Raw genomic sequence first — 16,004 nt, 5'->3', positions numbered from 1 at the left:
ACATAGACATACGAAGAACACTAATTATCTTGAAACCCAGGTTTAAAACACCGGGAGCACAGTTTTAGTTAGGAATCTATAGGTTTCATTTCTTGTATTTGAGAGGCAGAGAGACAGCTGTACTAGAGAGAGATCTGCCATCTGCTGGTTCACTCCCCAGTGCTTGCAGTAGCTGGGGCTGTGCTGGGGTTGAAGCCAGGAGCCAGGAGCTCCATCCGGGTCTCCCGTGTGGGTGGCAGGAGCCCAAGGACCTGAGCCCAAGGTCACTGCCACCTACCAGGGTGTGCATTAGCAGGGAGTTGGAGCTGAGACTTGAACCTGGGAACTCGGATGTGGGACACGGGCATCCTAGCCAGCGGGGGGTTCTGCCATGGAAGAGTCATCTCAGGAGGAACGGAGTCCCACAGGGGGACCTCCCCGGGCTCTGGCAGCTGAGTGACTCCATCGCAATGTTCCCTCCGCCGCCCGCCGCCTGGCGGCATTCTGTCCGTAACCTTGACCTTCACGGCTCCATGGGGGCTGCTGTACACACCAGAAAAGAAGGGTTGCTCCAAGGGCATATACCCTGGGCACCTGGTTCACCAGGGAGCAGAAATCTTTCTAGAAGCTTCTTGAAGCTTCTGGTGACATCCCAATGACTATGCCTAACAGGATACATAAGAGACAGGCTTTGAACTCAGGCGGTCCAGCTCCTGCGTCACGCACTTGGCCTCTGCATTTCTGGAAAGAGAGAAGCAAGTTGCAGCTTTGCGAGGTGGCCCCGTGTGTCAGAGCAGCAGGTGCAGAGAGAGGGGGTGGGGAGAGCGCAGCAAGAAGGGGAGCAAGCAGGTGAGACGGGTGTTGGAGGAGGGGGGTGCTGAGGCCTCAGCCCTTGGCTCTGGGATGTGGCCAAGAAGCAGGCTCATGGCTTTCCTTCCTGCTCGCAGACTACCAGGTGCCCCTGGAGAAGCGCCTCCCACTGGGCGTCAGCATCTCTTGTGTCGTCATCCTGGCCATCTGCCTGTCCTGCTATTTCAGCGCCATCAAGTGAGTCCTGGGCTCAGCGCGAGGCGCCACCGGGGCAGGCAGGGGACAGCCCGCCGCTGTCCTGCGTTGAGCAGCTCCTGGCCGCCAGCCAGGCACTGAGGCCAGAACAGGGTTCCCCCAGCAGCAGGGAGGGAAGGAGGGGCCGCGTGGGCTGAGAAGGAGGAGCCCAGGGCCCGGGTGCTCCTCGGGCAGGGTGCCGGTGAGGCTGGGCCCCTGCTGGGCAGAACGAGCTGCCCTGCCCGGGGAGAGGTGGTGATGGAGAATGTCACATCCCCTGATGGCCTCCACGCCCAGTTCCATCCGGGCAGGAGGGAGAAGAACTCGCAACAGTTGCCCTGGTGCAGTGAGGGGGCCTGGGTTGGAACCTGGCCTTGATGCCTGGCAGCAGGTGGCTGTGACAGGGCTGTGCACACAGGGAGTCGCGGTGGGGAGCGGCAGAGCCCGGGCCCCGGGGAAGCCAGGGAGGGCTGCGAGGTGGCAGATGGGGAGCCTCGGAGCCGTGGGGGTCTCCAGCCTCAGCCCCCCTCCCTGAAATGGGGCCAGCAGGTCAGGACTGGAGGTGGCCAGGGATCGACGCAAGGCGGGTATCCACTCTTGGCCTCGTCACCAGTGATCCCGATGACCCTGGGCTACTCTTCCCTCCTGCACTGAGCCGCCATCTCCCTGAACCCCCTCACCATTCCCCAGCACTCCCGCCTCCTGGCCTTGGTGGCCTCGGGGCCTTGTTACCTACGGGGGCCCCCTTCCCCCAGACCTCCTCAGCACTCACTTCTGCACTGCTCCCCATCCCGGCTGAGAGGTGCCACTGCCGACTCTGTTCCCCTCCACCCCCTTATCTACTCACTGCTGTGACCGAATGATGTCACAGAGGCACCTCTCGTCTGGTTCACGGTTGCTGTCCCGGGGCTCTGCACAGTGTGGAGCAGGTGCTCAGCAGACACCTGCTGAGTGACATGTGCTGGGAGCCCTCCCTCCCTGCCATGGCCCCGTGGCTCCAGGCAGACCCTGGATGAGCTGGGGTCTCTTTCTTGATGTGTTTCCCACCTTTTCAGGCCTCCCAGCCTGCCCCGAAGGACTATGGGAGAGAAATCTGGAATGCTCGCGCTGGGGGCCTCGTGCCTGGGTGGTGGTGGGGGAAACAGGCGGCCCCCTTAGGAACTCAGTTCTGGGTACCTGACTGCCACTGTGGGACCCCGGCTCTGCTGTCGCCCACCTCCGTGGGGCTCGGTCTCCTTGTCCGCAGAGTGTAGGCAGGGATAGAAGCCTCCCCACCGGGGTAGGGTGAGGATTCCACAGCGGGCAGCGGGCAGGGGGCAGCGGATGAGCAGGTGGCCTGGAGGGCTCTGGGGGCGGGCGGGAGTGGTCATCTGTTCCTTTTGTTCTGCAGGATTAAGAAGGAATGGTGGGATCAGATTCCCAACCCCGCCCACAGCCCCCTGGTGGCCATCGTCATCCAGGACTCTCAGGTATAAGGCTGTGGGCTGGGCTGCAGGCAGTTCTGGGGCCTTGAGGGGTTGGAATTGCTGTGGAACATTCTGGAAAGTTTCCGGGGAGATAGATTCTGCGGCTTCTTGTGGTCGTCCCTCCCCTCCTGCTGGCTGGCTCCCAGAGCTACTGCTTCTGCTGGGGCTCGGCTCCTCTGGGGTTGCTCCCCTGTGTGTCATCTGCAGGGAGACGAGTGCTGGGGCGGGCCACCCGCGTCCTGCATCACAGTGCCCGGGTCTGATCCCAGCGCCAGCTCCGGACTCCAGCGTCCTGCTCAAGTGCGTGGGTTCCTGCCGTCCATGCGGGAGGAGGCCCGGATGGAGTTCCCAGATAGTCGCCTGGGCCCTGGCTGTTGCAGGCGTGTGCAGAGGGAACCAACTGATGGGAGCTCTCTTTGCCTCTCAAGTGCATGAGAAAACCAGCCAGCCAATCCGCGGCCCAGCAAAGCTCTGCTCAGTTCTCATTGGCCGGGATGGACCACTTCCCGCCTCCTTTCCTGATCCAGTCACCCCAGAGCTGGGGGTGGGTCTGTCCGAGCCTTGGCAGGGACAAGGCGGGACACAGGCGCTGCCCAGAGGGAGGCCCGCGGGTGCTCGCTTCCCCAGAGACCTCGAGGCCCAGGGACGCCTCTGCCGCGGCCCAGCTGCAGCAGTGGCCGCCGCTGGGCTCACTGGGGCGGGACGTGGCAGCTGTGTGTGCAGACCCCCGAGGATCAAGTGCCACCGATGCATCAGGGGACCTTCACCTCGTTACAAGTCACCCCGAGACGCACAGGCCTCCAAGCGACGGCCATTTATGTAGTGCACACACCCCGGGCCGGGCCTGGAGCAAGGTCACCTGCTCTGTGTCACCGTCTGCCTCTTACGTTTCAGGTGTCACCGTGGGAGAAGCGGGCCCAAGGCCAGGAACCAGCCAGGTGCCCGTGAGTGTCTGAGCTTGGGCTGTGGTAGCCCGTGTGGTACCTGGAAGGTGATAGAATGGAGAGCAGGCTCAGGCCGCTCCCCCACAATGTCTGCCTTCCATTCCCTGGGTTTGTGGGGTGGCAGGAGGAGGTGCGGGGTGGGGAGGTGGGCTCCTGGCCGAGGCCCTGCGAGTTTTCACTGGCAGATCGGGAATGGGCAGAAGCCCCTCGGCAGTGCCCAGCTGGCCCTGAGCAACGCTGTTGCAGTGCACAACCAGGGCAGCTGTGCTGGGTGTTACAAATAGTGACCTCCTGGTGTACTCATTGGCAAACGGTCACCGTCCTACACTCTGGAGGGTGCCAACACCCCTGTGGCCTCCTGGGCCTTCCCAATAACAAAGGGTTAATACCTAGCCCAGCCAGGGGCTCCAGAGTCCGGCTTTAACCCCTGCATCCCCGTAGCGTTGCTCGTCGACATGGCCCTGCCCAATATAGACTTGTTCTCCAGTAGACCGAGTTGGTTCCAGAGGTTGCTTCATAGGTCATTAACTCGGGAAGCAAGTCTGCAACACACAGACGTCCACCCAGGGTGATCTGAAGCTTGGGCTTTGATGGATGCATAGGAGTTTTCTAAGCATCAAAGGTAAACCTGACCCCTGCACGTCTCCTTGCCGTTGCAGACACTGGAAAACGTGCCTGACCAAACTCTTGCCCTGCCTGCTGGAACATGGTGTGAAGAGGGAGGAAGAGTTGCCCAAGGCTGTCAGCAACAGGCCTTGCCAGGGCCCTGAGAAGCCTGCCTGGTGCCCGGGGCTGAGCAAGGCGGTGCTGTGGCCAGAGAGGATCATCGTGGTGCAGTGCGTGCAGCTGCTGGAGGCCCCGGCGCAGGGCGAGGAGGAGGCCGTGGAGGAGGACAGAGCGGGCAGCCCGTGCCCATCGCCCGCGAGCAGTGCGGGCGGCTTCCTGGACGGCAGGGAGGGCATCGCGGCCCGGCTCACGGAGAGCCTCTTCCTGGACCTGCTGGGGGATGAGCCTGGCTGGGGGCAGTCGGCCCTTCTCCCGTCCCCAGGAAGCGGGAGTGCCCCGAAGCCCCGGGCCGAGCCCCCAGATTCCGGGTGGCCGGAGGAGGCATCGCGGCAGGGCGAGGAGCCCGCCTTCCCTGCCAGCCTGGCTAGTGCCGGGACGCCCGTCGTCACAGACAACCCCGCCTACCGCAGCTTTAGCGCCTGCCAGAGCCAGACGCCGCCGAGTCCCCCAGAGTTTGCCCCCGAACCCCTGCTGGTCGAAGACTCCGGGAGCCCAGGTGCCGCCTCCGAGCTGGCCACCGGGCTGCAGCCTGAGCCGGGAAGCTGGGAACATGTGCTACGCCAATGGGTCCTGCAGCACGGGGCAGCCCCAGCCCCCGTCTCAACCCCCTCCAGTGGCTACCGGGAGTGTGTGCCGACCGAAAAGCAGGCTAGCGCCCAGGATGGCACAGGGCCGGAAGCTGGCCCTCCCGGAGAGGCTGGGTACAAGGCCTTCGCCAGCTTGTTGGCTGGGGGCTCTGTCTACACGGGGACACCTGCGCCTGGGGCCAGCAGCGGGGGCGGGGGCTATAAGCCCTTCGAGCACCTCGTCTGCCCCGGGGACCCGGCCCCAGTGCCCATGCCCCTGTTCACCTTTGGACTGGACGTGGAGCCTCCTCCCTCCCCAGGGCAGCCTGCGGCCAAGGGAGGGGACGGGCAGAAGTCGCCGCCATCCCCAGCGCAGGCCACGGAGCCCGTCAGGGATGACCTGTGCAGTGGCATCGTCTACTCTGCCCTCACCTGCCACCTGTGCGGCCACCTGAAACAGTGTCACGGGCAGGAGGAGAGCGGCCAGGCCCAGGTGGTGGCCAGCCCCTGCTGTGGCTGCTGCTGTGGAGACGGTGCTGAGCCCAGGAGCCCCTGGAGGACCCCGGATCCCTCTTCGCCCCCCAACCAGGCTCACCTCCCTCCAGCTTCCCCGGAACCCCTAGGTGGCTTTGAGGAGGGCAAGCCCCAAGCGGCCATCCCATCTTCCCCCAGCCACACTTGGGACTCAAGCCAGCCCCCCAAAATGGCGGGCCTGGTCTCCGCAGGGTCCACACACACGAGGGTTGCCTAGGTATGGGCGCTTTTGCTGCTGAGGTCTTCGGGTGAGGCCTGGGGCTTCTCCATGCCAGCCAGGAGCGTTGCCCTGGGGCTCAGCGAACCATGGTGGGAAGGGGTGACGTTGGCCAAACCCCTGGGGCCTCAGGGACTCCCCTGCCCCGCCCCCCAGCGTCAGCCTGGGCTTGCTGCGTCCATTGGAACTGGGTGCCACTGGGCCAGCTCTGCCCGGGCACTCCCCACGTGGTCCCGTCACACCTGCCCAAGCTGTGCCCTAGGCACCGAGTCACCTCGAACCCCGGGCCTGGGGGGAGCTGTTGTTGGGAGCTTAGAAACCAAGAAAGCCAACATGGGAATGAGTTGGGGAGCCTGGGCAGACAGGCTTGGAGAGGGAGGGCTTTGGGCCGGAGGTGCCGGTCCTGGGGTTGCCACCCAGCTGGCGGCAATCAAGGAGGATGTGAGCAGCAGACCCCTGCTCCCCTCTAAGGCTGGGGACCCCTAGGAAGCAGGAGAGTGGAGGAGCCTCACCGCCTGCCGGCGGCCCCCCCTCCACTCCTCAGAGACACCTGCTGCGCCAGGAGCTGGGTGAGACCGCGCTGAGGTCCGGTATGGGGCTGTGCCCTGCACGGGGTCGCAGCCCCCAGGGGCTGCAAAGGCAGGCCTTGGCTTGAAGAAGGTTTGAGTCCCAGTTTGTTGCCTCACCTGGTAGCTTCATGTGCTGGAGGGAGGGAGGAGTTTTCTATAAATAAAGGTTCGTTCTTTTTCTCGTTCTTTCGTCGTTAGCAAGGAAGCGTCCGCCAGGCACGCTTGACCTCCGTTAACCCACCGAATCTTCCATCCAGCAGAACCAGGGCACAGGAAGTTAAGGGGCTTGCTGCCTCTCGCTCCTTCCGAGCCGGGGTGGGGCGGTCCAGGGCGTGGTATCAGCTGCACTGCTGGTGCGGCCCGGTGACGCGGGGAAGAGCACGCACCGCGCATGCCCAGAGTCACCCGCCGCAGCCAAGGGCGCTGGGGTTCAACCGAGGCTGCTTCCAGGGTCGGTGAATTCTCCAGCACTTGCTGCTGCCCCACCCCCCGGGGGGGAGGAGGGGAGAACGAACTCTTGGACTAGGAGCTGGCCCGTGGAGGAGACACAGACGGGGCACTAGCGGTGGCTGGCTACTGCGCTTTGCCAAGGTCAGCCAGCTAGGTCCTGGCAGGCCCACAGGGGGATCCAGACAGTGTCTCCAGACCCCCAGCAGATGTACAGGCAGGGGCCCTGACTTCCACGCGCGAGAAGCGTGGCTGTTGCAGGTTCCTGGCTGCTCGCGCACAGTGCATAACGCCCTGGGAGTTAGGGCAGCTCACCACCGCCTCACCTACAGTCTGGTTTTGAAATAAATAGCCTCTTGGGCTGAGCCCCAACCTATCCCTTCGGCTGCCCAAAGGGCAATTCCGAAAAGGGGAGAGGATTGGCCCCGGGTTCCCTCGTGAGAGGAGTCCAGACTTCTGGACTTGAACCCAGGTCCAAGAGCAGCACGCCCAGCCGGCCTCATCTGTCCCCTCAGGTACCGCGTGGCACAAGCTCAGCTGTCCACCACACCCACTGCCAGCATCCTCTCAGAAAAAAACAAGTTTGTAAATGAAGCTGTAAGGGCCGATGCCTGCAGTGCCAGCATCCCATATGGGCGCCGGTTCGAATCCCGGCTGCTCCACTTCCGATCCAGCTCTCTGCTGTGGCCTAGGAAAGCAGCAGATGGTCCAAGTGCTTGGGCCCCTGCACCTGCATGGGAGACCCGGCTGAGGCTCCTGGCTTCTGGCTTTGGTCTGGCCCAGCCCAGGCCATTGCACCCATTTGGGGAGTGAACCAGTGGATGGAAGATGGATCTCTAACTGCCCATCAAGTGAATAAAATAAATCTTTTTAAAAACGAAGCTAGAAACAAGGGAAATATGTTTGTGGGGGTGGCAGAGACGCAGCCCGGCTGGGATCCTGACACAGAATCAAGCCTGGAGTCCTGGTTCTCTCTACAGGATCGGAGGAGAAAACCCAGGTTGTCGCCCGAGGCTTGTATTTCCGAACTGGCTGGGCTTCAGGAAGCTGGAATGGAGAGCCGGACAGAGGCACTTCCCACCTGTCACCTGCCCCAGGCTCAGGGACCACTGCCGCAGTATCCACTGAGCCCCTGCTACGTGCCAGACGGGCCCCTTGCCCCCTGGTCAGGGACCAGACCGTTGCGCAGGGGAAAGGGCATTCAGGGTGGAGGGTAGAGCAAGTACAAAGCCACGAAGCACCAGGCATGTGGCAGGTTCTGGGAACTGAGGGGAGCCAGGACATGACAGTGGCTGTGACCTGAGGCAGGAAGTCGGAGCTTGGCTCCAGTACACATTAGTCCCGCCCACTGAAAAACCTCACCCAATAGAAATCAACCATCAGGCTTCTCCCCCAATCGGGGATTGGGAGCCAAGGAGCGGAAGTGGAGCCACCGGAAGTGTTCCTCTGATAGGACTCCGTCCGGCCTTGCAGAGGTAGGGGACTAGTGTTCCTCCTGACCACCGCCTCGTGAGACGGCCACTGGGCGTGTGCGGCTTCACACCTCCACGGCCAGCTGGCTGTGGGGCAGGCGGCCTTGCTTGGAATTTCCATAACAAAGGACTCTTAAAGAAAAAAAATCTCCAAATCCGGTCCTTGCCTCCCCAGGCAACCCCTCCTTCCCCCTCTGTGATGACTGACCCTACCCTTGGGGCCCAGGCCCCGCACACTCCCGCACACAGCAAGCACTGAGGCCCATGGCCTGTGCCTTCCTCCTTTCCATCAACTTATCCTGGAGAGGCTGCGTTAACAAACCAGCTCTCAGATTACGAGCATGGCGCACGCTTTTAGTTAATGTACACGAAGGGAATCCGGAAAAATCACACACGAATGCATTGGTTGGAAGAATCGTGTTGGCTACGGAGGCACCAGTGCCAGGCAGACACACGCGCCCAGAGCTGCTGCGCCCGGGTTCCTTGCTGTGATGTGAGGGCTCACACTGTTCTAGAAGGGTGGTGTGTGCCTTGGAAGAACTCAATTCTAAATTGCAGCTCGGCCGGTGCTGTGGCAGAGCGAGGAAAGCCCTGGCCTACACTGCCGGCATCCCGTGTGAGCACTGGTTCAAGTCCCGGCTGCTCCACTTCCCATCCGGCTCCCTGCTAATGCACCTGGGAAAGCAGCAGAGGATGGCCCAAGTCCTTGGGCCCCTGCACCGACATGGGAGACCCGGAAGAAGCCCCTGGCTCCTGGCTTTGGCCTGGTGCAGTCCTGGCCATTGCAGCCAATTGGGGAGTGCACCAGTGGTTGGAAGACCTCTCTCTCTCTTGCCTACTTTCTATCTGTGACTCTGCCTTTCAAACAAATCAATAAATAATAAATCGGAGCTCATCAGAGTTCATGGTTATCTATGTTTTTATTTATTAACAAGTACTTTTTTAAAAAATATTTATTTTTTATTTATTTGAAAGAGTTACAGGGGGAGGTAGAGACAGAGAGAGAGAGAGAGAGGTCTTCCATCCGCTGGTTTACTCCCCAGATGGCCGCAACGGCTGGAGCTGCGCTGATCTGAAGCCAGGAGCCAGGAGCTTCTTCTGGGTCTCCCACGTCAGTGCAGGGGCCCAAGGACTTGGACCATCCTCCACTGCTTTCCCAGGCCATAGCAGAGAGCTGGATGGGAAGTGGAGCAGAGGAGACTCAAACCAGTGCCCATATGGGAAGCTGGGGCTTTAACCCGCTGCGCCACAGCACCGGCCCCAGCACGTATTTTTTATTCCAGCATAATCTTCATTGCCTGAGGTGGGGGGACGGAAGGAAAGATAAGATTCCGGGGGGGGGGGATGTTTTTTTAAAGCACATGAAAATTTGTCCCCAGAGCTCTGGCTGGAAGGAGGCGCTGGGGTGGGCAGAGCAGGATGCTGGAGTTTCCCAGCAGCCCCCGCGGCGCTGGACCACAGGCCCCGTGGGAACGCCGCGGCCTCCGGGGCGGGGCGAGGCGCCGATGTGGGGTCCCCCTCCCTGGCCCTGCACCTCCCCAGGCTCGCTCGACCACGACGTGAAAGGGGCCGGCAGCGGCGCGCCTGCTTTACCGCCGTCCGGTTCGAAAGCCGCTCGTCGTATTTTTCTGCTGGCTTTCTCGCCACGTGGCCGCCTCCTCCGATTCAGAGAAAACCCGAAGGCACAAAGGGGAAAGTGAGAAACCACCGGAAGCCCCGGCCCCGCCGCCGCCGCACCTGCGCCCCGCGGGGGCTGCTTTTGCGGGAGTCCTAGCGCCCTTTACATCCTGTTCTTTCCCCGCTCTGACAGTGCGTTCCCACGAAAGTCATTAATTAAATAACAAGCATGAAAAAAAGAAGAGGAGAAAAAAAAAAAAAAAAACCCGGTAGGGGTGAGAGCCCGCGCCACACGGCGGAGGGGTCTCCCCGGCTGCTCACGGCGGCCGCGGGGCGCTGGCCACGGTGCACGGGCCACGGAGACCCCTGGCCCCTCTGAGCCCACTTCTCCCGAGGTGGAGGCCGGCGCCGCCCGCTGTGGGTGGTCCAGCCGTTGCGGCTCCAGCCCGCACTGCTATCCCCTGGCATCGGGCTGCTCACCAGCCCCGGGCTCTGGCCTGGGGGCCTGGCGGGGGGGGGGGGGGGTGTGCTGGGGTGGGTAGGGGTCAGCCCCTCGGTCCCTGCTGCCCCCTGGTGGCCGCACCGACCTCGGTGCCGGCGGGAGAGCTGGCCCTGGGAGACCCGCCCCACCCGCTGACTCCACCTTGCTCTCCCCGTCAAGACCCCTGACCCTGGACGGACATGCGGGTGGGCCACCTGCTGGCCCCGCTGGCCTTGTCGCCTCCTCTGTGAAATGGGCATGGCCGCGGTGACATGGGCTGTGCTGTCCATGTCCTGTGAATGTTCACAGGCAGCGCCTGGAATGGGGTGGATCCCTGCCCCTCTGGGACAACTTGCCACCTCTGGGTGCTGTTTCTGGCAAATTTAGCTTGAGTCGAGAAGCATAACTGACCTCTCTGCCCTTCCTCTGTGCCGTGGAACCACAGGGCAAGCTGGGACTTTTCCTTCCTCATCAAAACGAGCACCATGAAGAGAAGGGTCCATTGCCAGCTTCTTTTCTGCTTTGAATGTGATGCATGGTGTGTTGGCAGCCATTTTGTCATCACGAGGTGCTGATTATAGCAAAATGCAGAAAATAAAGGGCCTGAGTCCTTGATGATGTGACCAATTGACCAAACCAGCCTCTGGATTCTTCTAATTAATTAATTTGAGAGAGCGAGCTCCATCCACTGACTCACTCCCCAAATGCCCACAACAGCTAGAGCGGGGCCAGCTGAAGCCAAGAGCCAGGAGCTCAGTTTGGGTCTCCACTTACATTTGGAGACCCAAACGTCGACCCTCTCTTGTTAGAGTGGGTGTGGGGCAGAGCCGCCCCCCCCACCGTGTCACCAGTGCAGTGACAGGTGGCTTCCTGCTTGAGGGGGGGCGGGGAGCGTGCAAGCTCCCACCTTGGAATTCCTAATACTTTTGTCCTCGAACCTGTGTTTTGCCGGGGAGCTCCATGGGGTCAGGACGCTCGGAACAGAGGCCTCGGATCCCAGCTCCTGCCACCTGCTCCGCCCCGCCCTGGCCCCCACCGCCTCCCCCCTCCGGGAGGGGCCCCGGCACAGGGCGAGGGAAGGTGGAAGTCGGTCACTGGCCTCCTGGGATGTTGGGGGGAGGAGGGCAGCTCAGCCGAGGCGGTCACTGCGCTCCCACCCCCGAGCCAGGGGCCGAGAGGCGCTGTCTGTTCTCATCGCCTGTTTGAGACCGGGAACCCCGCGGCCCCGGGCGAAGCCGTCGCCATCCAGGTCACCCCACCCCCACCCCCATGCCCGAACTGGAGCCGGCCCCTCTCCCGCCGCGAGCCCCTGTGCCTCCCACCGCTGCCCTCTGCTGGCTGCTGCCCTTGGCTCGCGCGCCATCCAGGCCCAGTGGCCAGAGGTCGCCTCCTCCCCGCCTCTCCCCCCACTTCGTCTCCAACCACAGCACCCCGCACCCCATCCTGCCAGGAGACGGCTTTCACTGCGGCGGGTGCCACGGAGGCCGGTCTCAGGGTCAGCCCGCGCCCTCCCTGGGTTTGGGGGACTCGGCGCTCCCCCGCCTGCTGGCGGCTGCAGGCTTCTCTCCCGGGGGTCTTCTATCCCTGCCCACTTCGCTTAAGCCACCTGGGGAACCAGGGGAGGGTCCTCCTCTTCTCCCCCGACCCCTTTTCCCCTGTTTCTCCTGCACGCAGTGAGCTCCAACCTTCACCGAATCCGCGCTGGAGACCCATGGGGATTGGGGGCCACCCGGCACCCAGCACCCACAGCGAGGGAAGGAAGGAAGGAAGGGAGGGAGGGAGGGAACCTCTTAAATCTGCCCCCACCCCAGCCTAGACCTCCTGCCGGAGCGGAGAGCCACGTCTCTCCAACAGCTATTGGGCACATCTATCTCGTGAGGCTGCCCGTGCTGGCTGGGACCCACTCTGCGCCAGCTCACCTGGCGCCCCAGGCCTGGATGTCTTCATTTCCTCTCTCTCTCTCTCTCTCTCTCTTTTTTTTTTTTTTTTTTTTTTTTTTGACAGGCAGAGTGGACAGTGAGAGAGAGAGAGAGAGAGAGAGAGGTCTTCCTTTGCCGTTGGTTCACCCTCCAATGGCCGCCGTGGCCGGCGCACTGCAGCCGGTGCACCGCGCTGATCCGATGGCAGGAGCCAGGTGTTTCTCCTGGTCTCCCATGGGGTGCAGGGCCCAAGCACTTGGGCCATCCTTCACTGCACTCCCGGGCCACAGCAGAGAGCTGGCCTGGAAGAGGGGCAACCGGGACAGAATCCGGCGCCCCGACCGGGACTAGAACCCGGTGTGCCGGCGCCGCAAGGCGGAGGATTAGCCTAGTGAGCCGCAGCGCTGGCCCATTTCCTGTCTCTTATCAGTGCTCTCGCCACTGTTTCCTCTACGACAGACTCCACGGAAGCGGAGGTTTTTGTCCCCGATTGCTTCTCTGCTCTATCCACAGGCCCCTGTCGACTGTGGTACACAGCAGTTGCTTCATAAATGCTCCTTCCACAAATGAGCGGCTCCCGGCACGGGTGGTCCTGCATCTCAGCCTCAGAGCCTCCCTGCACGCCTCCTCCTCTGGGGCCCCGGCTCGGCCGCTCTGTCCCTGTGACCCTCTGCCAGGCCACTTTGTGTCATCGGATTTCTGGGGACGGCGTCTTTCTGGCTCTGTGCTAGGACCGGGGCCGGGGCACAGAGCCCTGGGGTCCCCCTAGGTGCCAGCGGAGCATAATGGGCAGGGTGCCCAAGCCGGGGAACTTCCCCTCTCCCCCTCCTATGATTAAGCCTGGGGCGCACCCACCGCTTCCTGGTCTGGCTCTTGCACTTCCCTTCTGTTTTTTGGTAAAAGGATGCTGTTTTCCCATTTGTGCTGGTGGCACTATTTCTTCTGAAAATAAAGGCACTTAGAGGCCGGCACCGTGGCTCACTTGGTTAATCCTCCACCTGAGGTGCCGGCATCTCATATGGGCGCTGGGTTCTAGTCATAATGCAGATTTGGCCGGAATGTCTGGGGGCAGCCGGCTTAGGGCTGAGCGCTTGGGATCCTACCATCCACACCCAAGGGTCCCGTCCTCTTTGCAACTCGGGTGAGGTGGTTCCCTCACTTCCCACCTCATCAGACACCCCTAGTCCCCAGGGTCCGGCCACCCCTGGACACCAAGACCAGGTCACCCCAGGTCCCCGGGGCCAGTCCACGCTAGATGCCATGACCCAGCCACCATCCCAGACCCCACCAAGCACTGTCCAGTCCCGGAGCCTCTGCTCCGCCCAGCGTGCCCCATCTCCCTCTGGCTCCAGGGGCCACTGCGATGCCCGTCCTGTACCCTGATACCACCGTACCCCCAAAGCCATGTGGCTCTATCCGCCCCGTGGGCCAAGGGGGCACGTGACCCAGGCACAGCCAATCAGAGCGCTGCTTCCCCCATCCCTGTAGTCATTGGTTCAGGGCTAGACATGTGATTAAAACTGACCAATGAGAAGATTTGCAGGCATTACCGGCCGCAGTCCTTTGGAAGATGGTGCTCTTTGTATGTCCCAAAAGTGGAGGCCCCCAACCTGCAGGAGTTGGTGGAGCACCCTGATGCAGCCGAACCTGAAGCTGTCACTCTAAACTTCATTGTTTTTCAAACAAGAAGCAAATACACCCATTTTAAACAAGCCACGTCCAGCACTTGCTGCCACAGGCTCCCAGTGGAAGTGTAGGCTTGGTTTTTCTTTTTCTTTTTTTTAAAGATTTATTTTTATTTATTTGCAAGACAGAGTTACAGAGAGAGGTAGAGACAGAGAGTGAGGTCTTCCATCTGCTGGTTCACTCCCCAATTGGCTGCAACTGCCAGAGCTGCGCTGATCCGGAGCCAGGAGCCAGGAGCCGTGAGCTTTTTCCAGGTCTCCCACGCAGGTGCAGGGGCCCAAGCACTTGGGCCATCTTCTACTGCTCTCCCAGGCCACAGCAGAGAGCTGGATCGGAAGTGGAGCAGCCGGGACTCGAACTGGCACCCATATGGGATACCGGCACTGCAGGCGGCAGCTTTACCCGCTACGCTACAGCGCCAGACCCGTAGGCTTGGTTTTTCATTGTGATAAAATTCAAATAGCATAAGGCTCACCATTTTAGCCGCGCAAATGTGCACCACCCAGTGGGCTTTGGTCTATTCGCGTAATTCCAGAACGCTTCTGCCACTGCCTCGCTTCCTGAAACAAGAGCAACCTGGCCCCCCCCCCCACTGCCCCTGTGCCCCCTCCCCCACACCCTGGCAGCCACGGGGGCCCAGCGAGACCCTCCCTGGGCACAGGGCATGGCTGCCCTCGTCCTGAGCACTCTTGCTTTTGTGGCAGCTGTCAATCTTACCTTTTATTTTTAACAACGGAATATCTCCAACACACGGGCAATCACCACTTGGGTGTATTTCCCGCTAGACCCCTCGAGGGTGGGATTGTGATCCACTCCTCTCTCTGAAATCCCAGCCCCAGCACAGGGCCTGCCCCCACCAAGGTCGCAAAGAATGGGGAGGGGGAGGAAGGGCAGATGAGAGGAGAGAGGAAAAAGAAAAACTGCACGAAGGTTCCCTGCCAACAACCCCTCGCCAGACCAGACCAAGACGGCAAGATACCGGCAAGTGTTTATTGACTGACTGACTGACTGACTGACCGCCGTGTCCGCCATGGGCAGCCCTGTTGGGTTGATGTGTGCAGGGCTGCGGGGGATGGGAGGGATGTCACTTCCCACACTCTGACACTTACTTCAGCCAGACCATCGGCTGCTTGCCAAGTCTGGGTACCCCCCTGAACTTCCCCGAGCTGCGTCTGCCGATAGAGGCAGCAGGCGTAGCACACCCATGGGCTCGGGTGCAGTGGCCTGAGTTCCCTTGGCCTCAGTGGCCCCAGCTGTACAATGGGGCTGGAGACACGAACTCCTGCCATGCGCTCATCTGAGGACCTCCAGGGCAGGGCTTGCTCGTGCCATTCTGCTGAACAGGACGCTCCTGCTGAGTCGGCCTGGAGCCGCTGGGTGTGACGGTGGAGGTAGCGGCACAGGTTTTCTCCTCTGCTAGGAAAAAGACTTCTGCCCCTCACTCACCCCCCACCACCACCACCACGCCGTCACACTGAGCTTAGATGCCACCTCCTCCAGGAAGCCCTCTGGCTCCCAGGCCTTGATTAGGAGGCTCTCCTCTGACTTTTTCCATCAGCGCTGGGAGGGCTGGTCTCTCAGACACCTGTGGGTGCCCGGCGCTGGCCCAGGGTTAGTGCTGAGTGAACGAGAGAACACATCAGAACGGGCACAGAAAGCTGACCAGTGGCTTGGGTATTGTTTCTGATTCCTCCTCTCCCTTTTTTTTTTTTTTTTTTTTTTAATTTTAAAGATATACTTATTGACTTGAAAGGCAGAGTGTCAGAGACAGAGAGATCTTCCATCTGCCGGTTCACTCTGGAAATGGCTGCAACAGCCAGGTCTGGTCCCGGCTGAAGCTAGGAGTCCGGATCCCCGACCTGGGTGGCAGGGGCCAGAGCACTTGGACCATCCGTCACCACCTGCGCAGGCGCATCAGCAGGGTGCGGGGCCACAGGTGCAGGTGCAGGTGCAGGCTCATCCCTGGGGCCTTTTGGCCAAAGTCTGGGGCACCAAGGCTCAGGCTCGGTACTCCAGGTTTCTCTGTGGAGGGACGGGGTGTGGGGTCCAGTGGCGACAGCTCCCGCATGCTCATCATTGGCTCCCCAGCTGCGTGTGCCCCACCCTCGCCGTGGCAGGAGAGTCGCACCCCAGGAAGCAAACCTTCAGGTCTGGGTTTGCTTTCTTGGTGTGTGTTGGTTAATGGCTGTCCTGCATGTCTCTAGCTGTGACTTGGGGACCAGGACGGCTGCTTGGGTCTGAGCAGGGCACGGCTCGCCACTGCTGCCAGGTTTGGTT

The 16,004-nt window shown here is 61.6% G+C and overlaps 1 protein-coding gene and 1 long non-coding RNA gene across 2 annotated transcripts in view; one reads left to right on the top strand and one right to left on the bottom strand.

Moving 5' to 3' along the window:
• The window catches only part of IL4R (interleukin 4 receptor), a 28,942-nt gene extending 22,651 nt beyond the window's left edge, over positions 1-6,291 (top strand). The window contains exons 7-10 of the mRNA XM_008257908.5: positions 927-1,026; positions 2,414-2,492; positions 3,384-3,433; positions 4,093-6,291. Coding sequence (XP_008256130.4) covers positions 927-1,026; positions 2,414-2,492; positions 3,384-3,433; positions 4,093-5,536 — 1,673 coding nt within the window. The 3' untranslated portion in view covers positions 5,537-6,291. The remainder of the gene's footprint in view (positions 1-926; positions 1,027-2,413; positions 2,493-3,383; positions 3,434-4,092) is intronic.
• Positions 6,292-8,941: 2,650 nt separating this feature from the next.
• On the bottom strand, positions 8,942-9,829 carry LOC149120590 (uncharacterized). Its single transcript, XR_016226345.1, has 2 exons — positions 9,618-9,829; positions 8,942-9,198 (listed from the first exon to the last, which is right to left on the bottom strand). It is a non-coding gene; the product is annotated as an uncharacterized LOC149120590 (long non-coding RNA).
• Between the last annotated feature and the right edge of the window lie 6,175 nt (positions 9,830-16,004).

Source organism: Oryctolagus cuniculus, chromosome 19 (assembly GCF_051225735.1).
Source record: "Oryctolagus cuniculus isolate XC-2025 breed Fujian yellow rabbit chromosome 19, ASM5122573v1, whole genome shotgun sequence".
Taxonomy (NCBI): domain Eukaryota; kingdom Metazoa; phylum Chordata; class Mammalia; order Lagomorpha; family Leporidae; genus Oryctolagus; species Oryctolagus cuniculus.
This window is presented reverse-complemented; position numbering and strand designations above follow the sequence as displayed.